This window comes from Dipodomys spectabilis, unplaced genomic scaffold, assembly GCF_019054845.1.
Source record: "Dipodomys spectabilis isolate Male_0828 unplaced genomic scaffold, ASM1905484v1 ptg000772l, whole genome shotgun sequence".
Taxonomy (NCBI): domain Eukaryota; kingdom Metazoa; phylum Chordata; class Mammalia; order Rodentia; family Heteromyidae; genus Dipodomys; species Dipodomys spectabilis.
In genome coordinates, this window is record NW_024871449.1 from 316,777 (window position 1) to 342,564 (window position 25,788).

At 58.1% G+C, this 25,788-nt stretch overlaps 1 protein-coding gene across 4 annotated transcripts in view; it reads right to left on the bottom strand.

Annotated features, from left to right (window-relative positions):
- Kcnab2 (potassium voltage-gated channel subfamily A regulatory beta subunit 2) overlaps positions 1–25,788 on the bottom strand; it is a 78,630-nt gene that overhangs the window by 1,161 nt on the left and 51,681 nt on the right. For all 4 annotated transcript variants that reach the window (XM_042672798.1, XM_042672799.1, XM_042672797.1 and 1 more), the window contains 11 exons: positions 19,530–19,573; positions 18,870–18,907; positions 12,702–12,781; positions 10,184–10,228; positions 8,284–8,328; positions 6,928–6,971; positions 6,197–6,283; positions 2,327–2,412; positions 1,126–1,246; positions 964–1,058; positions 195–315 (listed from right to left, as the gene is read on the bottom strand). In XM_042672798.1, coding sequence (XP_042528732.1) covers positions 195–315; positions 964–1,058; positions 1,126–1,246; positions 2,327–2,412; positions 6,197–6,283; positions 6,928–6,971; positions 8,284–8,328; positions 10,184–10,228; positions 12,702–12,781; positions 18,870–18,907; positions 19,530–19,573 — 806 coding nt within the window. The remainder of the gene's footprint in view (positions 1–194; positions 316–963; positions 1,059–1,125; positions 1,247–2,326; positions 2,413–6,196; positions 6,284–6,927; positions 6,972–8,283; positions 8,329–10,183; positions 10,229–12,701; positions 12,782–18,869; positions 18,908–19,529; positions 19,574–25,788) is intronic.

Sequence of the window (25,788 nt, forward strand, 5' to 3'; positions counted from 1 at the left end):
GCGTAGGGAGGGGCCCTGGCTCCCTGTTCCCTCCCCAGGAACACGGGTGCCGTCCCGACCCTCAGATCCTGGCTGCCTGTGGCTGGCGAGGGGTGCTGTCCGGGGTCCCCCCCCACCCCGGGCAGTGCAGCTCCAGGCCCCTTGTGTCCAGAGACCCCGCCATCTCCCCAGGGACGCAAGCCCGCCTCCGGTACCTATGGCCAGCTGGGGGAGGGTGCAGCCCAGGCGCTCGGCGATCGCCTGCAGCTCCTTCAACTTGGCTTGCTGGCGCCGTCCCTCTTCGCTTAGGATTTTGTCCTTCAGCCACTGGTAGCCCTGGGAGAGGACACAGACCCAATGTGGGGGTCACCTGCCTCTCCACGTGCAGATGGCCCGGCATCTCCCCGCAGAGCCTCCGCCCAGGCAGCTGCATCCACTGCCCCTGCCGGGGGCCTCGTCCTGGCTGAGGACCAGACGCAGGCCGGAGCGCATCCACGTCCTTGAAGGACAGGCTGCAGGAGGCTGGAAGCGGGGTGCCCCGAGGCGGAGCTGCCATCTTGGCCCACAGGAGCTCTTCCTTGACCTTGCAGACGCCCCAGGACCACAGTCCTCGGGGGTCCCTGCCTCTGCTCCGGGCTGGGGAGAGGGTGGGCCCTGGATCGGGGTTCTGGGACTCCTGTCCTCCCCGGGGGATCCCTCCTGATTCTCCGTGTGTGTGAGGGCACGGGAGCCAACTGTGACCCTAGTCCTGAGCTCATGCCAGAGAGCTGAGAATCGATGGTGTGTGTGTGTGTGTGTGAATGGTTGACCCCAGTGGATTGGCAGTTATGAGGGGTGGGTAAGGTTGGGAGAACTCCATCCATGTTCTCGTACCTGGGTGGGTGGTGGATGGGACAGTCGAGGTCCAGGGAACCAAGGCCATCTTCCCAGAGTGCTCCCTCCCCTATGTCTACCAGTGCTCCCTCCCCTGTGCCAAGTGCTCACCTTCAGGGAGGCTCTGGAGTAGGGCGGGATGCCACTGTCATACTTCCCGGAGACGATGCCACAAGCCAGAGGGGACCAGGTCATGGCGCCCACGCCTGGAGGAGAGAAGCCAGGTGAGGCGGGGCCTGGGGCGCGTGGGCGCGGGTGGGGAGGGACACCCACCTATCTTGTGGAAGAGCTCCGGCAGCTGCACCTCCACCTTCTCGCGTTGGAACATGTGGTACTCGGCCTGCTCACACATGGGCGGGATCAGGTTGAACTGCCGGGCCACCGAGTATGCCTCCTGTAGGCACAGAGGTCCCGATGGGCTCACGTCAGTCTGGGGCCCAGGAGCCCGGGGAGAGGACGCAGAGGCATTCCTGGGAAGCCCCCCTCCCCGCCCCCAGCTCTCCTGGGAGTCAGAGCTCTTGGGCGTGGAAGAGCAGGGAGGGGCCAGGGAGCCGGGCTGGCTCTGGGGCTGGCACTGCGCTGTCTCGGGCATGGCCCCTACTCTGGGGCCCTGGACCCAGCTACAGCAGTCTCCTCCCACGCTGGGAGCGCAGGGCCTTAGCTTGTAGCTTCCTTCTGCTCCTGCCCTGGGGTGAGCCTAGGCTGAGGCCCCGACCCCCTCTGATCTGAGACTGAGACTTAGCATCTGGGAAGTGTGTGTATGTGTGTGTGTGTGTGGGGGGGGGGGGGTCGTGGTACTGATGCCCTGCAGAGCCCAGTGCTGGCTGTGGGCAGATCAGGAAATGCCAAACTCCCGCTGCTTTACACCAGCGCCCAAGGCCCACTTTTCCAGGCGCTTCTGAAGGCCGTTTCATTTCTGGATTGGAGGTTGAGGGAGACGCAGCACAATGCCTCCCTCCTCCTGCTGCACACCCGGAGGTGACTTCTTTCTCTCTGGGCCTCTCCCCTGCACAGCTCAGAACCGGGCGCGCCCTGATCCTTCCTGAGGACCTGTGGTCCTCAGCCTGGAGCATCTCCACGGAGGAAATGATCATTAGTGAGGCTGAGAGCCGCATGGTCCGAGCTGTGTGACCCTGAGCATGCTCCCTGGCCTCTACCTCACACGGCCGTGGGGGTTAAAGGGGAGCCAGTTCCCAGGGAGTGGGGACTCCATCCCCACCCACAATGCGCTGGCTGTGGGACCCTGGTGGAGGGCATCACAGATGTTTTCTCAGAGAAGCCTCAGGGCAGGCCATGCTAGGTGGGGAAACTGAGGCTCAGAGAGGCAAAGCCCCTGTCCAGGGCCACGATTCACCCAGAGATCTGTGTCTGCAAGGCCTGTGAGTGTGACTGCCCCCCTCCCACGGTGTGGTCCCTCTCCTGGCCCCAGGTCCCCTCCCCCACTCCACACGCAGCCCATGCGGGGTCACCGTACCATGATCTCCATGGAGCTCCAGCGGGACGTGCCCCAGTACATGGCCATGCCCTGGTTGATGACGTGCGTCATGGCCCGCACGGTCTCTGTGTGAGAGAAGGGAGGTGTGGGTGGGGCGGGCCGGGGGTCAGGCCCGACCCGGGGACATTCTGCGAATGCAGGCAGGGTGCTGGGAGGAGGGAGAGGCTGCGGAGTTGTCTTGCAAGCAGTGTGCTTCCTGGCTCTAGCTGGTGGGCTGGGATGGCAGCAGGGAGGAAGGGAAGGAACTCCTACTCCAAGAAGCGGGTCCCCAACACAGCCGCCCTGGCTACTTCCCAGCCTGACGGGAACTCGGTGGCCGGGTGCCTCCCTGGAGGGCCGAAGGTGAGATCTAGGCTCTAGGACGGGGGTGGGGGAGGGCGTCTACCCGGGGGACAAACTGGGGACCCTGTTCATTCCAGACGGGCTGTGAACACATGACGGCGGCAGTCAAAAGGAAACATGGTTTCCCCCGCTGTGCGGCTCCTCCACAATCCCACTGGAATTGGGAGGCCTCCGCGGGCCAGACCATGGCGCCTGTCAGGCCCTAAGTGGCCCCAGAGGGCAGGGCTGGGGGCAGCTCTCCCTGTGCCAGAAGAAGACAGGAAGCCTCGTGGGGACCCTGCTGGTCCAGGCCAGTGTCCCTCCAGGGCGGGCGGGGCCCAGGGCCCTGCGGGCCTGCTCTTCCCTCTGAGAAGGGCTGAGGCTGGGTGCAGACGGTGTGAGGCTCCAGGAGCTCTGGAAATAACTAGAACTCTGTGGAGCAGAGCCTCCCCAAGGCCTAAGGAGTGGGGCTGGATGCCGCGTCCCCCTTGTTTTAGGTAAGTGGGGGGGGGCCATGTCCCCCTTGTTTTAGGTAAGTGGGGGGGGGGCGCCCATCTCTGACAGGTGACAGCTCCTTTCTAGATTCAAAAAGTTCTGTGAGCCAATGAAGCCTGCTGGGCCTAGGGGTCCCCCCTTGGCAGCTTCTGCCTCCTGGGGACGTTGTGGTTTGGACAACAGAACCTGGCCTTCCATTTTCAAACTGCCAGCACCCCTCAGCTGGGCGGGGGGGCCGGGGCTGCTCTGTGGAGTCTCCCGGGTCCCACGCTCCGCCTCGCAGAGCGCTCCCCTCCGCAGCGGCCGGCCCCAGACGGGAGGCTGCGGTGCGCGGAGATGGCTGGAGCCTCCCCAGACGGGAGGCTGCGGTGCCTGGAGATGCTGGGGCGTGGAGGCGGCAGGAAGTGAGCCACCCGCCCCCTCTCTGCCCCCCCCCTCACGCAGGGCGGCCATGCTGGCTCCTGTCCTGCCTGTTTTACGACACCCCAAAAGCTGCTTGCTGCTCAGACCACCAGGGCCGGTGGGCTGCTCCCGCAGGCCCCTAGAGCCCCTAGAAACCCGCACTCTGGCCTCCACCCCTGCAGGGCCTGCCCTCTTCTTCCACCCAGGACGTGGCTCGTGGGTCCTCTGTCCCAGCCTGGTGAGGAGCACCGTGGTGGGCAGGGAGTCGGCCTCTCAGGGACCCTCTTGGGTCCCTTTCTATGCCAGCACGTCAGCTGTGGGGAGGATGTGTCTGGTGGGGAAGGGTGGTAGATCTACAGGGGCCTCGTACCCCCTCGCCCCTGCCCCCCAGTGCAGCCGGTCTCCCGCAAGGCTGCCCTTGTTTGGTTTTTAGAGACGCTCCTGTCCGGCCCACCTGGCCACGCAGCTGTAACCTCTTTTTTTTGTTGTTTGCTTTTTTTTTTTTCAGCCAAGGTTTAGTCCACATGCCAGACAGAATGAAGGCAGAGGGTCCCTACTGCCAGCCCCTCCCCGTCCTCCTCCCCCGTCCTCCTCCCCCATAGCTCTCTGGTCATGAAGATCCCAACCAGTGAGACCATGTGATGCCCCGCGATGCCCCTTTCATGTAAGGGTGGGGAGGAGCCCACCTGTGCCAGGAGACAAGGCCGAGGGCTGAGTCTTTCTGGAGTAACTGGGCTCTGGGCACAGCTCGGGGGCGGGGGGGACTGGGAAGAGGCCGGTGTGGGGGTGACATACACGGGAAGGCCCGGAGGAGGAGGTGCTATGCATTTGCCCAGGCCTGAGGTCAGCGGCCCCAGAGATAGGGACGACCGTCCCTCACCTTAGTCTTTAATGCCGGTTGGACAGAGGCAAATCTTTCCAGCGCCTGACAAAAGCCAGGGCACCACAAGTGTATCACAAATAATACATGGGCAGCTCGGGTGGCAGCGCCAGGCGGCAGGCGGGAGCACCGGCGGTGCGGAACGCTGCGCCGTTCCCAGGAGACCCAGGCCGGTCCTGGGGCGGGTCCGGGCCTCTCCTGCGGGGAGGGCAGGTCCGGGCCTGGCCAGCGGGGAGGGCAGAGGCCGGGCCTGGCCAGCGGCCATGTCCCAGGTCTAGGTCTAGAATCAATCCCATCTGCTTAGGTCATCTCCAACAAGGAACGTGACTCTATTTCGACGCCGAAACCTGGTGGCAGGCGTGAGGGGGACCCAGCCACACAGCCACAGAGCTCACAAGGAGTCAGCGTGTTTTGAGTGGGGTGGGGTGGGGTAGCTGGCAGAAACAGAAGCTTGTCAAAGGTGAGCTATGGAGGAGACAAGACTTGGGGGGGGCGGGGGCTACATGTTCTGAAGTCTTCTCGTAGAAACTTGGTCTCCCTGACCCTTCCCATGGAACCATCCAAGATCGGGTTCCCAGGTGAGGATGGCAGCATCCTCAGACCAAGAGGAGCCTCTCCGTCCTCCTCCCTACCCCCCAAAAGACAGCGGGCCAGGGCAGCTCAGCTTAGCGCAGGCACCGCGGGGCATGCGGCGGCGGCGGGCATGTGCGCAGGGGACAGATGGATGACAGCGTGGATGGGTGGCCAGGCCGCTCCAGAGCCATTTTGCTTTCCCTTCACTTGCAAGATGTCCTCATGGGGCGCTCCCCCTCCCCTCGTGTGCATTTTATGGAGAGGTCTGTCATCTGGGGCCAGAGAGTCGTATAAATAAGAACACTGTCTCATAAAATGCAGCTCGGATCAGAAGTCAATGGTGGGCTAAGGGTACTGTGTACCTTCTATGACGAATGTCCTGGCCTTGGAAGAACTAAATGGGTCCCCTGGTGATAAAAGAAAGATTTAGAGACCAGAGTTTATAGCTGTGGGAACACAGAGGCGTGGTATGATACGGGCAGGGGATGCACAAATCACTTGGTGAAGAGCACACATTCTCTTAAAACGTAAAAGAAAAAATATATATACACACACATGTGTGCATATATATATGCATATATACACACACACATACACACATATAAACTAATGACAACAAGTAACTTGAACACAACTTAACTCTCCAAGTCCCTGAAGCAGCAAAGCATAAATGAGAAGATGCTGGTGGCGGGCGGTGGGGGAGATGGGAGGGGCCGCGAGCCAGGAGTGGAGAGAATAAATAAACGCCAAAGAAACCCAAACTGCTTTGCAACGCGCTGAACGTATTTGTTTTTCCTCCTCTAGGTAACCATTTATCCCTCAGAGCAAAAGATTCCTAAACCCTCCCGGTGGAGCCAGGTTGCAGACAAGGCGACAGTTGCCTGGAGTCTCCCATACCACCATCTGGCTGTAAAACCTCCACAGCCCAGAGAGGAGGAGGCACCACCCAGCTCTGGACACAGCCAGGTGTGTTCAGGCGTGGATGCCCATGAGAGAGAGCTGCGACTCAGCCTGGGGCCGCCAGGGAGCTGGACCCCCCCCCCCCCCCGGGACCGGCCTCTGCCCTGCGAGCTCCCTGCTGCCGGCCGCCAGGGCCTCAGGTTAGACCTCTGATCAGCCTGGCTCTGTGCTTCGGGAACCCATTGGGCCCGAGAGGCTGGGGGTGAGGGAGCACCTACCTTCCATGGGAGTGTTGGGGTCTGGGCGGTTGGCAAACACCACGTCTACATACTCCAGCTGCAGGCGCTCCAGAGAAGCCTTCAGACCTGCCGGCGGGGGGGGGAGGGTTACTGCTGTTAGCACATCTGGACAGTTGTGGACCCTCCCTGTGCCCAGCTCAAGGGACCGAGACCCCCACCCCTGCATCTGGAGCTTTGACACAGTGGATGGATGGATTCCTTTGGTGAGAAGCCACCATAGGAATGAGGTATGTCCCAAAGGGGGAGAGGAGCCGCAGGTCCAATGCCCTGGGAGAGGACAAGCCCGGCTCCTTAGCCTGTGGCTGGTGTTGGAGCAGGATGCAAGGAGGGACGGCACCTGTCAGGCCCATGCGGAGGCCCTGGCTGCGGAGCTCATCAGCCTCTCCTCCTGTCTGCTCAGAACCCAAGGTAGACACGTGGGCTCAGTGGGGTGGGAGGGCCTGGGATCGAGTCCCCCCCCACCCCCCCGCATTGTTTCATAGAGTGAATACTACCTTAATAAACTCAACTAGGAAAGCTGCCAAGGCGGTAAGAGCACAGGCTAAGCTCACATCCGGGCAGCCCCATTTGAAACCCAGGCCGTGTCCAGCCGCTTGCCACCTGGCTGGGGTCTAAGGGAAGGATCTAATTCGAGCTCCAGGTGTCAGGGCCTCTGCTGGGTGTGGGGCGGGGCACTGGTTTTGGGGGCCCACCCCGGAGTCCCTCCTCACCTTCTATTATGTGCTTCCGGGACAAACCCCGCTCCGTTTCCGCTCTGAAAAACAGCCCAGCATGTGAGGATGCAAGGGGTTTTAGGGAGTCTTTAGGGATCGTATTTTTGTTATTTACTTATTGTGTTGGTCCTAGGGCTTAAACTCAGGGCCTGGGTGCTGTCCCTGAGCTCTTTTTGCTCCTGGCTCTACTACTTTGAGTGACAGCACCACTTCCAGTTTTTTTTTTTTTTTTTCCCCATAGATAATTGGAGATGAGTCTCATGGGGACTTTGCTGCCTGGGCTGGCTTCCAACCATGATCCTCTGATCTCAGCCTCCTAAGTAGCTACACTGGTGCGGGCTGGGAAGAGGTTTATGATGCTGTGTTAGGCCAAAAAGGTAAGTCAGCAAATATGAGGTGCAGCCCAGTTCCCCTGTGGGGTACCACCACAGGCTCTGGGCTGAACTCCCACGGGGCCAAGTAGAGGGCTGGACGTTGACCCCTGGGGGGTGCCATCTCCCGCTTTTGCCCTTCCATCTCACTTGGATTAAAAAAAAAAACACGTTGAAAATACAAGTGTGTGTGTGTGTGTGTGTTTACCTCTTCTCAATTCTGGGGGTTGCTTGGTAGGCATCCTACCATCATACCTCCAGTCTTGTTTTTTACAGGTTATTTTAGGGATGGAGTCCAGTGAGTGTTCTCAAACTCTGATCTAGATCTGACTCCTGAGTAGCTAGTATTATAGGCATGAACTATCTGCACCCAGCTACATGGTTATTATCCATGCAGGGTTCTGATAGATGACTGGGCAAAGGCCCTGGGTTTGAACTCAAGGACTTGTACTTTCTAGGCAGGCATTCTACTATTTGGGCCACAACCCAGTGCTTTTTGCCCTGGCTGGGATAGACTGTGGCCCTCCTATTTATACTTCCTGCACACGTCAATTACTAAGCCAGATGGTTACTGGTTGAGATGGGTGTAGGGGAGTCTTGTCAATTTTTTGTGACCCTCTTGATCTCCTCCTCCTCAGTAGCTAGGATTACAAATCTGAGGTGCCACACCCAGCCATATGTGTAATAAATTTATGTGACAGAGCCTGCCCAGCTTCAGCGGCAACAAAGAGCCCGATACTAGATGGGGTGACATTCCAGGGATGTGGGGGTAGTTTGGATTGCTCACTAACTTCCTGTTTTCCAGAATTTTTAGGATGTTACCCTTGTAATCAGGGGGAAAAAAAACATGGGAGGAAAAATAATAATCAAGTGAGGCTTGAATATGAGACAAGCCAGCCGCAGCCTGGGGTCTGACAGCCCACCCTCCCGCAACGTCCTCCGATCAGAGAACCCACCAACCACCGGTGGCGACAGCACCTACTTTCCACCCCAGAAGATCTTGGTGGTGATGACGAGGCTGGACCGTCTGTGGGATAGAAAAAAAAAGAAGGCATTATTGGACACAGTCTCTGGGTACTCCCTCAGCTCACAGCACACAGCCCCTCCTCGAGCTGGGAGCCGGGGTGTGGATGGCGGGGGGTGGGGGGGTGGCGGGGGGAGGGGTGGATTTCTGCAGCACACGCCATGTCTGGAGTCCGGGTACTCCCTCACCATGCAGCCAGCCAGCCCCAACTGCAGGCCAGCACAGGGCTGGACAGCAGAGCCTGAATCTTTTTCCTCCTCTGTGCTGGGGACACTGGGCTGTGGCTTTGGTCAGGACCCCAGGAGAGCAAGAGCCAAGGTCCCTTCCAGTGGAAGAATGTAACAGTCCTGTGTGTGACAGTTACCTCTGGTCTCCCTGGGGACCGCCGAGGCAGGTGGCTGCTCCCACCGCACACACCTAGCGTGATCTGGGGCCAGAAGCATCAGCAGCTGCCCAGCGCCCACTCCAGGCCAGAGGGACGCTGACCCAGCAGGCTGCTGGACTGGCTAATCTGTACAGCTTGAATTTGCAAGCAAAGAGGATCTCATTGGGGATCCTTGAGGGCTGAGAACAAACAACCTGACAGGGTGCATGAGAGCAAGGGTGTCCAGAGCCCATGCGGGGTGGGGTGGGGTGGGGTAGGGGCTGCCTGCAAACCGAGTGAGATTCAGAGTGGCAAGTGGCGGGGGGGGGGGGGGGGGGAGGGAGGCAGGGAGGAGAGCAAGCGCGGAGCGGGGCTCCGCCATTCAAGGGAGCAGGGGCCTCTGCTGAGAAGGGACCTCAGGCCCGACAGCCTCCATCACCTTCCTGGAGGCGGCCCCGAGGGATCGGGGCCGGGGCGCCAGGCTGAAGTACTCCTAGTTCTTAGGGGAGCAGGACTGTCCAGCCAGCCTGGGAAGGTAAGGACCGAGTCCAGACAGCCTGCACAGAGGGTCTGAAAATGCTCCACTCACAGGTGGGGCCCGTGAGCCCCTCCTCCGGGCTCTTCTCTTTGGCACCCAGGTTCCTCTGATCCTAAGTGCTCTACACAAGAGGCCTTTGTACGTGGCCTTCCACAGTGGGCGCCTGCTGCTGGCCCTGGCCACTGCGGGAGCCCTTTGGCTAGAGACTGCACGTGAACGCCAGGCCTCTGCTTCCCCGAGGAGGCGCAGTGCGGCTGGTGCTCCGGTCTCCACGCTCCTGCTCTCTAGCAGAGCCGCCTCTACCATGTGGAGAGCTGGACTTTACACCCACCAGGGGACTTGAAGACCCTTAGCCCTAGCTCCTTGAAGGGAAGCCCCCTGTGGTGTGGACACTGGATCCCCTTGAAGAAGCCACTTTCTTTCTGGAACACTCTCTCAATTGATTGATTGATTGCACTGGTACTGGGGCTTAAACTCAGGGCCTAGGCACTGTCCCTTAGCTTTTTTTGTTCGAGGCTGGTGCTCTACCACTTGAGCCATGGCTCCACGTCTGGTTTTTGGGTGGTTTACTGAAGATAAAAGTCACAAGGACTTTCCTTCCCCAGGCTGGTTTTGAACCTTGATCTTCAGATCTCAGTTTCCTCCATAGCTTGGATTACAGGTGTGAGTCACTGGCACTCAGCTAAAGTTTCCCCTTTCAGCAAGGGCTTCCAGGCCTTGGCCAGGGCCTGACAAGGTGATGCCTGGATGTTCCATTTGTAACCAACCAGCAAAGAGCAACCTCCAAGCCCTCATTCTTCCCAACCCAGCACCATCCAAGCCCAGGCTAGCTCCAGGCAGCCTGCTCACCCCAGCCAGGAATCCCAGAATGCATCTGCTGCCCTGTGCCACCTCCCACCCTGCCTTCCCTGTGTGTATGCTCTGGGGACAGACTGCAGAGAGAACCGAGTAATTACCTCCATCCCTTCTTCTTAATGATGTTTCCTAATACCACTTCAGCCCTGCAAAGCAAGAGCAAGACATGGGGATTGCATCATGGCACGGCGGAAAGAAATCAAGCCCAGCCCCACAGTGACAACCCTCTGTAAAACAAATGCCACTGGCGCTGGCAGTGTGGCCCCGGCCTGGCAGCTCGTTCTAGAGGGTGCGTGGCCTGGGGCTGCCCCAGGCTGGTAGGGGGAAGTTCTGCTAATCTGCTATTCCCCTGAGGAGCCTGTGGGCCTCTGCAGGTTCCTGGAGCAGCAGCCACAGCTCTGCGGAGAAAGGAAAGGCCCACAGCCACGCATCTGCCCGCTTCCTTGGCCTGCTGGAAATTCACTGAGAGAAATGGCTGGCAATGCTTCACAGGCGAGATCTCCACATGCGCCTGTTTATAAAAGGCCTCCTCTGTGTTCCGACAACCAACACCGCTCCAAAGGTGGCATTTCCAGGAGCACGGCATGCGTGTCTGCGCGCATGCACATGGGCATGCGTGCTGGCGCGTGTCCTTCTTGTTTCTCGATTTGGAGCAACAGAGACGCCAGGCCGCCCGCTCCTGTTCTGCTTTGATGCCACTCTGGGTTTCGCGTCAAAGCTCGGGCCAGCTGGGGTCACGAGCAGGCTGTTCCAGCCTCGCTTGGCACCGCAGTGCTGGATTAACTTTTAAGAACTTTCTCTGTGTAGCAAAATGTTTCTGAGCAAAAACAACAGACGGGAATGAGCCATCCCCGTGCTACATTCCAATTATAAAAGCGCTTGAGTCATCCGCTCAGAAATAATGGGCTCTAATTTGCAAGCTGTTTAGCATGCATTCTGAATGCGCCTAAGTTATGGTCAGGATGCACGGGAAATTCACCCAGCCCTGGCCTCTTCCTCTCGTTCTGAGGTCCTTGACCATGGGTCTGGAGAGGAGGGAGGTGGGGTGGGGCTGCAGTGACTGAAGACATCGGTCTGGCCCAAGCCTGTTGCTGGTTATCCTGGCTGCAGACTGGGAATGTAGAAGGCTCACAAGTCACCAGGGGCACCAGAAATCCTGCAGTCCTCTGGAAACTGTCCAAATGAGTGTCAGCGTGAGAAGCATGATGTGTACCTGGCCAGCTCGGTCAGCAAAAGGGCTGGTGCTGGCCGACTGCCTACCCCAAGGGCACTCTGAGTAGACATTGCTCTCTCGGGCCTTGTCTCCTAGCCACGGACTCCTCAGAGGCCCTGGCCCAGGACCCAGCGTGCTTGCTCTGCATGCCAGTCCTATGCGTCCAGGGGAGGGCAGGGGGCGTGGGGAGGGTCCTGCAGGCCGCTGAGCAGTGGAGGGGTGCGGGACCTGTGTGCACAGGGCTGGGTCGTCTGAAGCTGCTTGCTAGGTGCACACGTGGGCAGAGCCCAGACAGGAGCTGGGCTAGCGAGGAGGCCCAGGGAGGGAGAGGCCTCTGCGCCGGCATCTGGGCTGCTTTGACCTCAGACTCTTCAGCTCAGTGAATCTGTCTGGAAAGCGTTTCCTCTTGATTGGAAACCGCTGTTAGTTTGGAAAGGGTAGGAGGGGGCTGTGGCACTGAAGAGATGGAAAGGCTGCTGACGGGGATTGGAGGTTTAGGGGAACGGGGGTGGAGGGGGGCGGTTCCCCACTGTCAGCCCCCTACTCCATGGCTGGGACTTGGGCAGGGGCTCAGCTGGGTGCTCTGAGACCCGCTGCAGGCCGCAGGTCACAGCCCAAGCTTCATGAAACAGGTGGCAGGCCCCATGGCCAGGGTCCCCAGCAATCCAGAGCTGCAGCCAGCCCAGCCACGGGCTGGAGGGGGGCGGGGCAGAAAGAGGACGGAGAGAGAGCCAGCAAATGAGTCCACAGACAAAAGCTGAGTTTTGGAAATATGAAGCGGGAGAGTGGATGATTTGATTACAGCCAGTCTTTAAAATCGAAGCCAAGCGGCCTGGCTGGAGAGAGCTGAGTTTGGACATCATTGAGTAGGAAAAGTTCACTGCCAAGATGGGAGGTGCTTCCTTCAGCTCTGGAGCCCAGGCCTGCCTCTCCAGCTCTAAGGTTAAGCCACATTCCCTGCAGTTCTAATTGCATCATTAAGACGTGGAAATGTCAGGTGCGTGTGTGAGCGTGTGCGCGCGTGCATGGGCAGAGCTTACTGCAGGTCACCACACGCCAGACAACAGCTTAACCGCAGCTCTAGCCCGGCGCCCCGTCTTTCACACCAGAAGGACTGTGGTCACTTTGGTGCTAGGGCGCTTGGGGAGCAATTCTCGGCTCATAAAAATGCCTCCTGAGGCCATTTACAGTTTAAGCAAGGAGGCAGAGTGGAAGGCAAGGTTGGGATACTCTGGGGAGCAAGAGTTCCAGATACCAGAGTTCAGGCGTTTCCCAGGCGCGCTGTACCTCCTTTCCTCTGTGTGTGTGTGTGTGTGTGTGTGCGTGTGTGTGTGTGTGCGCGCACGCGCACACGCGCGCGTGTATCTGTGAGTATGCGTGGGGAGGGGGGAGAGGGAAACACGCACTTGCCAGCTGCGTAGACTTCGGCTGTGTCAAACAGGTTGATGCCATTGTCGTAGGCCAGGGTCATGAGCTGCTCTGCCATCTGAAAGGAGAAAACCGGAGTGACTCGTGTTCCACACTGTCTGCCAGCCCATCCGGTGCCCAGGCCTGCACCCAGCCCTGGACGGCTCCCCACCCCCCCCCAACCCCCCCGCGACCTGTGGGCCGCGAAGGCAAACTCTCAGAACCATCCTTTCAGGAGAGCAAAGAAGGCAAAAGGGATGAAGGCACCGCTTATGAATTTCTTGAGATCAGGGACTACTGATCTTTTTTTTTTTGAGGGGGAGGGGGGCCTTGAACTCAGGGCCTGGGCGCTGTCCCTGAGCTTCTTTTGCTCAAGGTTTGCACTCTACCACTTGAGCCACAGCGTCACTTCCGACTTTTTCTGTATATGTGGTATTGAGGAATAGAACCCAGGGCTTCATGCCTGCTAGGCAAGCGCTCTACCACTAAGCCACTTTCCCAGCCCATGGGACTACCAATCTTTCAGGGGTCATGATAGAGGGAAGGCCTCAAGCCACACTGAATAGCATCGTCCAGAATTCACCAGAAGATGGCCTGATTGGGGAGAGGGTCTCTGTGAATGCAGGCAGCAAAAGGGGCGTCATGTTGGGTCCATCGTCGGGTACGGATGACTGAGACCATCCTAAGGAGAGAGACACAGGCACAGAGGCGACCCCGTGAGGATGGAGCAGAGATGGAGGGGTGTGTCTGCAAGCCAAGGAATGCCAGCCAGCACTGGAAGGTGGAAGAGGCAGGGGACAGAGCCCCTGCCTCCTGGCTTTGGAGAGGCTCCAGCCCTCGTGACACCGGTGGCTCTAGAACTGTGGTCGGGTCAGTTTCTGTTGCTTGAGGCCGCCAGCCCAGTGGGCACCGTGATGGCAACACCAGGGCACCCGTGCACCTCCTGCAGGAGTGAGACACCTCTTGGCAGGATCACTGTTTTTTCCTAACCCTGGGGCTTGAACTCGGGGCCTGGGCGCTGTCCCAAAGCTACTTTTGCTCAAGGCTAGCACTCTACCACTTGAGCCACAGCGCCACTTCCACTTTTTAGGTAGTTTATTGGAGATGAGTCGCATGGACTTTCCTACCCAGGCTGGTTTTGAACCTCAGACCTCAGCCTCCTGAGCAGAGGATTACAGGCGTGAGCCACCGGCGCTGGGCTGGTGAATGTGTTTTAAGCTCTGTTGTGTCTAGTTAAATCGCACTGACTTCTCTGTGGCGATATGAAGACTGCATTGTTACCTTCTTCAGACCGACACAGAAGGCTCAAGGCTACCGGTCCACCCTAGCTGTCCACCAGGTCTTGCCCCTTGGGCTGAGCCTGAGCTCCACCAGCAAACTCCAACAGAGAACCAGGAACTGGGGAGCCTGCCTGCACCTGCCCAGCAGGAGTCTCCTTCCCCCTCCTCCGGCCTGGCCATGTGTCCCTCAGGATAACGCGGCTGTCTGTCCGTGCCCAGGCTCAGCCCAGGACCCAGGCCTCTCCCCGCTCCCAGGAACCCCAGGGTTGGCTGAGTAATTCTTATGACCTGCTCTACCCCCAGCCACTGCAGGACCAAGAGCCAGTTGAAGATTCTAGAAACTTCTCTCTATACGGAGCTCAGAAGCCCAGGAGCCAGGCAGACATGAGGAACAGAGGGGGAGCCATGGGGGACCCCACAGGAGGCCCAGCACGGGCGGGGTGAGTCCACCCCCCACGCTGCTCAGGGGAGGGAGGTGTAGCGTCACCAGATCCCTTAGGTTTTCAACAGATGCCAGGATCCCAGGGACTTTATCCCCAGGGAAACGCAAACAGTTCAGAGATTGTGCGGCCCCAAGCCAAGCTGCTGGGCGGCTGAGGTTGGAGGCAGGAGCTCAGGGTGTGGGGTCTCTGGATTCACCAGCAGGGCTCTGCTGTTCCTCGCTGCGTGGCTCCAGAGTATCAACAAGGCAAATGCATCATCGCTACGCCCTTCCCCTCTGGGCTGCCTTGCGCTGGCTCCGCCAGGCGCTGTTCTGCATGGGATGCATCGTGCTAGCCCAGCTGAGCCTTACCCAGAGCCAGGCCCAGCCCCAGCTCTGCTACTTCAGGATCTGCTGCATTTTGGGCGGGTCCCAGGACACGGGTGCACAGAACAAAGAGGGGAGAAGTCTCAACTCCCTGGGCAGCAGCCGGCGAGCCTACCAAGACCAGAGGCTTCTATTCCAGATAATCAAAGCCAAGGCCTTCCCTGACCCCACGTCCTGACCTCCTGCCCCCATCCCAGCACCCTGCCCCGGCTTTGCCTTTGCTGGCCTGGCCTCACGCCCGCTCTCTGCCTCGGCCTTCCCCTCTGTCCCGTACCACCCAGGAGCCTCATCCGCCCTCCTGGCTCTGCCCCCCTCTTCTGTGGGCCACTGTTTCAGGGCGCCCCAGAAGTATGGTGTCCCTGGACTCCTCGAGGGTTCGTGCAGGTTTATGCAGAGGGACTTTGCAAAGGGAATTATGAGAAAAGTTATTCTCTACCTGGCACCACAAACGTCCCTGTGTGAGGAGGCAGCGGAGAGCTCACAGTCGGAGGAGGAGATAGAGAAGCATGCTGCGGAGATGGGAGTGGGTGAGGCGGCCAGCAGCTGGCAGAAGCCAGCGGGGCCCGGAATGACCGTCCTCCAGGGCCCCTAGAGGAGGGAGCACAGCCCTGTGCCGCCGAGCCGGGCTTAGCTCAGCAACGATGAGCTCACACCTTGGTGTGTGTGTGTGTGTGTGTGTGTGTGTGTGTGTGTGTGTAATGGAGATTAAACTCAGTACCTCAAGCTCTTATTTGGTCTATTCTGCCCAGGGCTGGCATGCTACCAATTGAGCCACACTTCCACTCCTGGCTTTTTGTTGGCTAACAAGATAAGAGTCTCATGGCTTTCCTGCCTGGCTTTGAACCATGATCCTCAGATCTCAGCCTCCTGAGTAGCTTGGATGACAGGTGCGAGCCACCGGCACCCCCTTTGTTTTTGAAGTCACCAGTGGACAGTCATTTGTTACAGTACCACAGGACACTGATATATTCCCCACAGCACTTATCCATCAGAGAGCATGCATTTCCGGCTTTCCCGCGCTTGTCTTCTGTGACAGATGGCCGCCGAAGGCAGGCACCTGTCATTCGGTGCTGCTCACTGAACATGAGCTAAATAAGGCAGCGTCCTCTAGCTGGGGAGCTGGTGACCCCCGACTGGCCACTCCTGCCACCTCCTCCCTGTCCTGGGTGCTGCTGGCCCCGCTATGCCCACCCCTGGGAGGTCCCTTCTCCCTGATTTCCACAATGTGTGCCCCAGAGAACGGTCACCCTGAACACGCCTGGTTCTCTCGCAGAGGGGAAAGCCTGGCCGACCCCGAGGGTGGCAGACCCCGCAGGACCTGCTGAAGATGGGGAGCCAGTCTTAGCCTCCCTCACAAAGACAGGTTTAACTGTGACCCCTGTGACGCGGGAATGGCGCATGGGGTGACTGGACACGGGAGGTTTCAGGGCCGTGAAACTGTGCACTGCCGTGATTTGGGGGTCTTCCGTGCGTTTCCCCCGCTGAACTGCAGTGCTAACCTACAGACCGCAGTAGATGTTGTTTCCATTTGCTCTACAGGTCCCTGTCCTCATTTAACTGAATCTCTACTATGGGACTCTGATTCTTTCCACTGTCAGAGATACAGAACTGGAGTCAGAAGCAACCTCAGGTGACAACAGAGGCTACCTCCAGTCAGCCCAGCCTCCCCCCGGGGGACAAGCGACCACCCCGCCCTGGTAGGAGTCCCTCAGAGCCGTGAGGCAAGTATGGCTGCATCTCTATGGGCCTGAATAATGCTGATAGGGCATTAAGTGAGATGCGGCACAAATTTCCCAACTTAGCCTCAAAGCCTGTGCGTGACAGGGAAGGGAGCAGCGGTGTGAGGTCACAGCCTGGAGGCCTGACTCTGCCCAGGGCAGTTCCACTAGTGGCTGGCCACGGACTCTTAGAGTTACTGACACCTTCTACTTCCTTCTACCTCACCGGGAGGGACAAGGCAATTTGTCTTGGTGTGCCACAAAACATGGCTGAGGTTTGGGGGATATGTGTGTAGGGATACGGGGGTGGGGAGGGCAGGGAGTGCTTGATCCTTTCCTGCAATGCACCAGGCAGTAAATGATCCAAAGGCTCCAGTTCTCGGCTCTGCCTTTACAGTGAAAGTCACGGAAGTGTGATGGAATGGGCGTGGCTGTGTGCCAATAAAACTTTTCCTGGAGAGTCAGGAAGTAGATTAGGTTAGCAGGGGTCATGGTGTGATAAAAAAAATGCCATAAACAGTGGTGAAGGTTGTAAAGGAATAGGAAGGAACCAGTGCTACGGAACTGGACCCTTGAAAGGATCAATTTCATAGTTCATGGATTTGATTAAGAAATAACAGTAAAAAGGCAGTGCCGAGGCGTCCCAGAGCCTTGCCAGCTCCATCGGGCAGCTCACCTGGAAAGCAAAGACCCGGCCTCTGCTTCTGGGCAGCAGCCAGGGCCACTCACACTGGACGTATTGATTTCTTTTGACAATAACTGTAGGATTTAATACAAGAATTCCTCCTGCTCCTTCGCTCAGTCATTTTTTGCCTGCTTCAATCTTTCAGACCCCGGACACTGTCATGCATTATGTCCTCTGTCCGCCCAACTCGGCCTTATATACAGATGACCTCCAATATCTTTATCCCTGGGGAGACTTGGTGGCGGGCCACCCTGAGCTACCAAGGGGTCATTCGTCAACGTTCTCTGGTGTGACCAATTTGTCACGCAAGGGATGCCAGACGTCACCTATAGGATGGCTCGCGTCTGTCACAGGATGTCACAGCAGTGCTGTCTGGGAGTGACACCCTTTTATGGACTCTTCCATCCACACTGAAAGTGAAATGGGCTGGGTGCCGGGGCCCACGCCTGTAATCCTAGTGACCCAGGAGGCTAAGATCTGAGGATCACAGTTCAGCGCCAACCCAAGCAGGAAAGTTTAAGAACCTCTTATCTCCAATTAACCAGCAAAAGGCTAGAAATGGAGCTGTGGCTCAACTGGTAGAGCACCAGCCTTGAGTGTAAAGCTAAGGGACAGTGCCCAGGGCTTGAGTCTAGGCCCCAGTACCAGCACACTCACACTCAAAAAAAAGTGAACGGAGGCCCAGTTAGGCGCTACTTATTTAGAGCAAACCACACAGGCCTCCTGGCTCTGATGTCTCCTCTAAGTGGAAAGAAGCAGTCTGGTGGCTCAGATGAAGCCTTTGGCCTGCGTTAGACATTCTTGACTTCATCCTAAAATAGCCCACGTCCAGCAACCTCAGAACATGGCGGGTGGGGAGCGGGGAGGTAGTCAATCGTTCTAAGACCAGCTACTGACATAAAAAGCAAAACCAGAGATGAGCAACTACAGCTCACAAGGTCTCAAATCAATTCACTTATTAATGTTTAAAGAGCAGCTCTTCCAACAGAACACAGCGCACAGGTGACTGTAGGTCTGGCACAGGTGCCCCGAGCTCTCGGAACAGCGCTACTCCTCTTTCCGGATATCCAATTCCCCTCCCCACCCCGTCCCCCATCCCCCGTCCCCCATCCCCCACTCTAGAGCATAACCTGTCTGAAAATTCATCCTCCCCTCTCTCCTTCTGAGAGATCCCATAACGCTGGCAGAGTCTGACGGGCTCTCCCTTAATGTCCTCCTTGTACCCCAATGGTGCGGAGCTAAGGTCCAGCAGATGTGCTCAGCTATGCACCCACAGCGGTACTGAGGGGCCGGTGTGGTTCGGAGCGTGGAAGGACATCAACCCACTCAGACTCTTTGGGGGAACCGCAGCTGCTGCACCGAAACGCCCACACGGGCAAGCGCCGATGTTTTACACTCACACAGACGCCTGAAGGGCGAGCTGGGTCTGGGGGAGCTGTGGCACGGGTGTCACCCGCCCGAGGCCCCCGAGCTTCCAGGAGTGGAAGGGACTACTGAGACTCGGCGCCAGTGCAGGGCTGGCACCAGGGATGGCATCTTCCTTGGCCCGTGTGGCCTGCTGGGCCGGGGCAGGGCACCCTCCACAAACAGGAAGAGGGCGGCTCCCACCAGCCACTCTAGCCCAGTGCCAGGGCTGAGCCCCTGCTGGACGCTAGGTCCAGGGAGCCCCGTCTTACCTCGTCGGTGATCTGGCCTCCGAAGGTTACCCATGTTCCTGGAAGGAAGCACAGAGATTCAAGTCAGACAGCCTACCGGGGACCATATCTGTCCTGTGGGTGCAGCCGCAGGCCACAGGTGGCCACGTTACTCTGCAGTTCTGTATGGGGACAGCTGACGCTCAGGACAAGTCTCCAGACTAAGGAGGCAGGAGTCCTTAGGGCAGCTAGCCGGCCGCAAGCCCTGGAGGACACCGCGGACCGGGCTCTGATTCCAGGGACCCCTTGAAGCCACGGGCAAAAGGGTTCCACACAAGGTCCTTGCTGTTGCTGGGGGCGGGGTGTTGCGGCCAGAGGGGCCTATCATGTTCCCCATAAAAGTATTAGACAGGGAATTCTTTGGACAGAGCTCACGTCTGGAGAGAGAGATAAAGGGGAAAATCAGAGCCTTTCCTGGGGGAGTCTCTGAGTAGCTGACCCAGTGAGAAGTCTTCCCAGCATGCCGAGGGCTGGGAAAAGCTGGGACTTTCTGCTGGGGGCAGCAGGGCTCCCCGGTCTCCTCTGCCCATCTGCCAAGGCTGCAGCACTGTCTGCTCCTCCTCCCCGGCTGCCTCCTGGTTCTCACAGCAACCCGGCCCCCGAATCCCAGGCTCTGGCCTTCCCTCCTTCACCCATACTCACCGAGCCCCAGGCAGGAGACCCGCAGGCCGGACTTGCCCAGATTCCTGGAAAACAAACAAACAAACAAACAAACCCAACAACCACATTTGAGTCTTCCACATCGGGACAAGATGCTGCTAGCCAGGCTCAGCTGTGATGCCTCCCTGGTCTGTTCCCCCACCAGCCCCTCGGAGCCAGGCCTCTGCTCCCTGCCCTGGGGGTGACGCCCCATCTCCTGGGCCCCCACTGGGCGTGGCATGCTGCCGTGCCGTGGTGACGCAGCACTGACTCGAGGGCAGGTGCCGAGGGATGCCATCTTGTATGCGCTGCAGCAGGGCTGGCGTAGGCCCGTGGTGTGTCCACGGGGTCCCGGGCTGACCAGAGGTCACACTTGGGACTTGGTGGGTCACTACTCCCCTCTGGAGAGCCACAGGGCTGGGCTGTGTCCCTGTGACCTTGAGGCTGGAAGTTTGGAGGACAGTTCAGTTCTCTAGCGAAGTGGCCCCCACAGCTGCCCGGAGACATCGAAGGACCGGGAGGTGTCCACGGTGGGGTGCACTCCAGAGCTCACACACGTGGGCCTCAAGCCATCACCGGCATCCTTAGGAGGCTGTGGGGCCTAGAGCGTCTGGAGCCAGGCCACTCTGTCAGCTGGGTTTGGCAGGCCTCCTGCTTGAGGTCCTCATGGTAGAGACGCCGGATCGCATGCGGAGCCAGAGCAGGGAGTGAGGAGCGGGCAGCTGCCCCTGGGCGCAGGCCACGGAGGTGCTGTGTGCTCAGTCCTATTTATGGGTGAAACGGGTGTGTCCCGCCCCAGATGGTGAAGCTGGCAAGTGGCGCCCCCACGAGCGGGGGTCTGGCACCTCCCTAGAGAGGGGGCACTGACTTCCCGGGATCTGCACGGTGCTGCTCAGCTCCGTGATGCGGGGGTCAGTCAGCACCGAGAGCCAGCGGGCCTTCCTCGGGACCCGGCACCCCCCGAGGCACCCCTTCTTCTCCCTTGGGTAGAGTCTTTTGTCTCATCCTCAGATTACTCCACGCGAGTCCGGGCCCCCCTGGGAAGGTGGCAGGGAGCGCGTTTCACGAACACTCCGACCTTCTGCAGAGTGGCAGATTTCCCTGGCCGCCAGACCCCTGCTGGGGCCTGCTGGATCAAAAGTGCTCGTGATATGGGTGTATGCAGAGTCTCACTAAACAGCTTGAGAACAACCACACTGTGTGTCACCCAATTTTATTTATTTATTTTTGGTCAGTCGTGGGGCTTGAACTCTGGGCCTGGGCGCTGTCCCTCAGCTCTTCAGCTCAAGGCGAGCATTCTACCACTTGAGCTACAGCGCCACTTCTGGTTTTCTGGTGGTTTATTGGAGATAGGAGTCTCACGGTCTCTCCTGCCCAGGCTGGCTTTGAACCGCGATCCTCAGATCTCAGCCTCCTGAGTAGATAGGATTACAGGCGTGAGCCACCAGCGCCCGGCGTGTCACCCAATTTTAAATGGCCAGGTTTTCTTTCAAAATTTCCCATCAAAATGGTCCAGCTGCCAGCTGATTCTTCCCCCAGGAGGATTTTTTCTTTTTCTCTAAATGAGAACTTTTTTTTTTTTTGGATCCTGTTGTGGGGCCTGAACTCTGGGCCTGGGCGCTGTCCCTCAGCTCTTCAGCTCAAGGGTAGAGCTCTACCACTTGAGCCACAGCGCCACTTCCGGCTTTTTTCTTTTTGCTTATGTGGTGAGGAATCGAACCCAGGGCCTCATGCATGCAAGGCAAGCGCTCTACCACTGAGCCACCTTCCCAGCCCTCTAAATGAGAACTTAAAAGCAGCAGATTTCTCTTGCAGGAGAGCACTGGGCAGCTTTCCCACTGCTGGGGCCTGGGTCACCGGACTCGGACACACACGCCTCCCTTCTCTAAGAGGCAGGAACCCAGCGAGACAGCACTGGACATGGGAAAAAGGCACCCAGAGAGATGGCACAGGATGTGGGGGAAGTCCTTTTCCTTGTACAAAACAGACAGGGGACAAAACAGGGCTTTAATACAACTGTGTTAAAAAGGGAGATGAGGCTTCTGAGCTTTATTTCCCCTTTTCAGCCAGTGACGATCTCATAGCGCCCCAAGTCTTACATGTATATGCCAACCCATGCCACATGTGTGCAGGGCAGATGGACAAGAGGCCTGACTTTACTTTATCATATGTAAATTCTGTGGGTGCAGGGTCTACTGAGTAGAAAGGGAGACTTCTTCCATTCTGGGTAGAAAGTAACTGGACGGACACAGTGTCTTATGCCTGAACTCTTAGCTATGTAGCTGAGGCAGTAAAGTCTGTGAGATCTTATCTCCCATAAGAAGCTAACCCAGGCAGGAAAATCTGTATGCCTCTCATCTCCAATTAACCATCAGAAAGCCAGAAGAGGTATAGATCAAGTGAGAGAGCACATGCCTTGAGCAGAAAAAAAAAAAGCTAAGGGACAGTGCCCAGACCCTGAGTTCAAGCCCCAGTACCAGCAAACAAAGCAGGACAAGTAACTGTGGAGGGACACGATCAGGTTTCTCAGAAGAGATGGGAAACCCAGGGGGGCCTGGGCGGGATCAGCACACCCCTCTGAAGACGCTAGGCCTTCTTCCAGGAAATACTCACGGATGCCAATACCGCCATGGCCCTGTTTGCCATGTCAGGGTGTTTGAAGAGCCCTGGACCCCACTGGGCCTGGTCTAGATAAATAGATAAATCCACGCATTTGGGAGGGAGGCTGGGCCTCTGCCTCTGTAAATTCCTGCAATTTCTCCACTGCGATTTCCCTTGGTCAAAAAGCTTTAGGTGTATTTTCCTGAGAAATTGCCTTTTATCAGTACAGTGGTGGGGCGAGGACTCAAACCCAGGCCCTCAGATGTTTATGGGGAGGCAGGTGAGGACATGAGAGGAGAGGCTGAGGAGCAGGGACACCTGTTGCCCGCCAGCTGGGGAGGAGAGCAAGACTTGTCCTGCCCTTGAGTCCCCTCGTCTGAGTCTGGCTGGCATGAGGCGAACCTGCTTCCCCAAAAGGCTCTGAGCTGTTTCTGGTGCTGCACAGGGACCCGGGGCGTGCGGCTCCTCTGTGGCTTCTCCACCCACCACCCACAGGAATACTTGAACAAAACTAGGACACTGCATGACGCTGGGACTACCCTGCCCCACTTGTTTCCCGGCTAAAATGATGGTATTAGTTCTGCCATCTGCTTCCGGGCCTCCGGAGAAGGAATGAGAAGGGACAGGGTACCTCCAGGCTGAGAGCTTTCTATATAAGAACAACTGTGCAGTGGGGGGGAGGGGATGGAGCGCCACAGAACAGAGCAGATGGGGCCTGCCGCTACTGGAACCCAAAAATCGCCATCTAAGGATCTTTCTTTTCTTCTGCAATTAACCTTCCAGTACTGGACCTTGAACTCAGGGCCTGGGCACTGTCCCTTAGCTTTTTCACTCAAGGCTGGAGTTCTACCACTTGATCTACACCTCTTCTGGCTTTCTGAGATGAGAGCCATACAAATTTTCCTGCGTGGGTTGGCTTTGAGTAGGGACAATGACAGACACGAGCCACCTCACTTCCTCTAAAGATTTTTTCTCCTGGAAGTGGCGCTGTGGCTCAAGTGGTAGAGTGCTCACCTTGAGCTGAAGAGCTGAGGGACAGCGCCCAGGCCCAGAGTTCAAGCCCCACGACCGACAAAAAAAAAAAAAAAAAAAGATTTTTTTCTCCTAATGAAAATGACATCATGTTAGCATAGTTGGTCAAAATCTCCAAACCCCAATATTGTTGATCTTGGTGGAAAAATGACTAATAAGGACTCCTAACTGGAGTGCCTGTCAGGTAGCCACGGATTGCCCGGCACCGCTTGACACTGCACTCCGGGACTTTGTGAAGGATTAGAACCGGAAGATGCCAGGAAGTTATGGATGCTCTTAAAATGGAGTACAGGGCATTTCATTTTAGCCGTTTGGCTGGAGGACGAAAACCGGGCGAGGCACGGAAGGGCAACCCTGTCTGGGTAAGGGGTTTAGACCTGAGGGAGACAGGTGTTTCCCCCTTAGCGCCTGGCTCAGCCATCACTCCTAACAAGCCACGCTGTGATGGTTAATTCGGTTGTCAGCTTGATGGGACTGACAGTTGCCTGGCTGATTAATGAGGCGCACCTCCGGGTGTGTCTGTGCTGGAGTTTGCAGAGACACTCTGATCTAATCAGTGGTCTAATTCCTTGATGGACTCATGATCTGAGGCACTGCTGGGAGGTGGTGAGAAGCAGGCGGTGGTCTGTTAGAGGAAGCTGGTTAGAGGGGGCTATGCCCTGACCTGGCCACTTCCTGTCTCCACTCTCTGCTTCCTGTCCTCCAGGAGAGAGCTGCTCTGCTCTACCACACCTTCCTCACCAGAGCGACTGAACCCTCTGAACCCCCGAATCTGTTCAACAGTCTGCCTCATTCCTAAACTCCAGGCTTCTGTGTCCCCACCATAGGCTGGGACCTGTCTGCTCTCTTACTGGAGAGACGGGCTCTTGTGGCTAGAAGTGCTCCAGGTGGACCTGAACCCAGGTCCCCAGGCTGCCCACTCTTCACTGCCCCATCTTGCTCTCTCTGCATACATATGAGCACCTACGTGTGCACATACAGAGATCGCCTTCCAGCGAGTCTTGAGAGGGAATTCCTTCACAGTGATTTCTCTGTGCAGAAACAGGCTCACTATTAACTCTTCTACTGAATGGTTCTTGGATTGACTTAAAAGTTATGGGAGGCGACTGTAAGTTTCCAGACTAATATAGGTCGCACGCACATATTCACTCCCAGCTTTTGCTCCCCACCCAACCAAAGATAGTAACTCCAGAGCTTTTAGAACATGGAGTTCTATTCTGGGTCCTCCTCACCAAACAGAGGCTGGGGACAAAAGTCCTTTACCCCGGAGGCCCAAGAGCATCCAAGGTCCACAGGGCCGGGGTGGAGGGGTGGGGGAGGGGACAGGGCCATCCCCAGGGGTGTCCCTTACACGCAGGTCCTCGGCCCGGCGCCTCCTGGTGTTGGCTCTGGGGAGGTCTCAGTTACGGGGAGGTACTCTCCATACTTATGAGTTGGCATCAATGCCGGGTCCGGATCCAGGCCGCTCTCCTCCGCCTTCCTAGAGCTATCTGTGCTGGGACGGCGTCAGGTCACCAAGAGGCACCCCAGCCCCTGGCTCCTGCTTTGAAAGCACAGCTCCTAACTGGCCGTTCCAGCCGGCTCAGGCCCCGGAGGCAGAGCTCTTCCCCTAGGGGCACTGTGCTCAGGAGCAAAGGGCCCTGGGGTCTTAAATGGCCAGACCACAGCAGGGTGCCCAGAGCTGCCCCAGGGCCCTTCCTCCCCTTCCATCCCAGGGCATAGGAGCAAGGCTGCGGGTGGGGACCAGGGACGCAGAGAACAGGAGGGAGGCCTTGTCCCAGACACTCAGATCTTCCCCACGTAAGACTCACAGAACACAGAGCGAGGTAGAACACGAAGCCCCTGTGGAGGGGAACAACACAGCCTGGGCTGAGCGTGGTGGGAAAATGGACTGCCCTGTGCCTGCCTGAGCCAGGGTCCCTGCTGGACGAAGCCAGGCCTGGCTCCGGAAAGTTCATTCTACCACAGGCCTCACTTGATAGCCTCAACTCTGACGAGTGCTACAAATATCTCAGCCCACCCACGGGTATCTTCTGGGGCCTCTGTGCTGAGGAGGACAGGAGGATGTGGGGGTGCCTGGGAGGAGCCGGCGGAAAGCGAACGGAGGACGGCGAGCATCCGCACCCCTCTACAGTCGTGGAGAAGCGGCTTGGGGCTGAGTGGATCCTCAACTTAATTCTGACCAAGTGTGCTGAGCACTGAGACCCTGCCCCCCAGCCCCCCCCAGCCCTGCCCCCCCCCCCGCTCCTCCCCGGCTCTCGGCACACTGCCCAAAGCCAGGAGAGTGGGTTTTGAGACGGGAGGAGGAAGCCGCAGCCCCCACCCGCAGTGCCCGCGTCCCCGCAGCGCCCCGCGGTCCCCCGTACCTATATCTCACCCCAGGCTGCTTCACGCTGGCATCGCTAGTGCTAGGGGTGCTGTGCACGGACAGCTGTCCCAGGCTCCGGGCCACCATGGCCACCGCCCGGAAGCGGCTGGGGCTGCCGGCTGCCGGCCGGCCCAGACGCTCCTCGGGGCCCCGGCTCTTGAGGCTGTGCTCCGAGCACACGAAGGACACCTGCATCTCCGCGCCGGGCTCCACTCCTGGCTGTCTCTCCCTTCAGGCCAGGTTCAGAAGTCATCCAGCCCC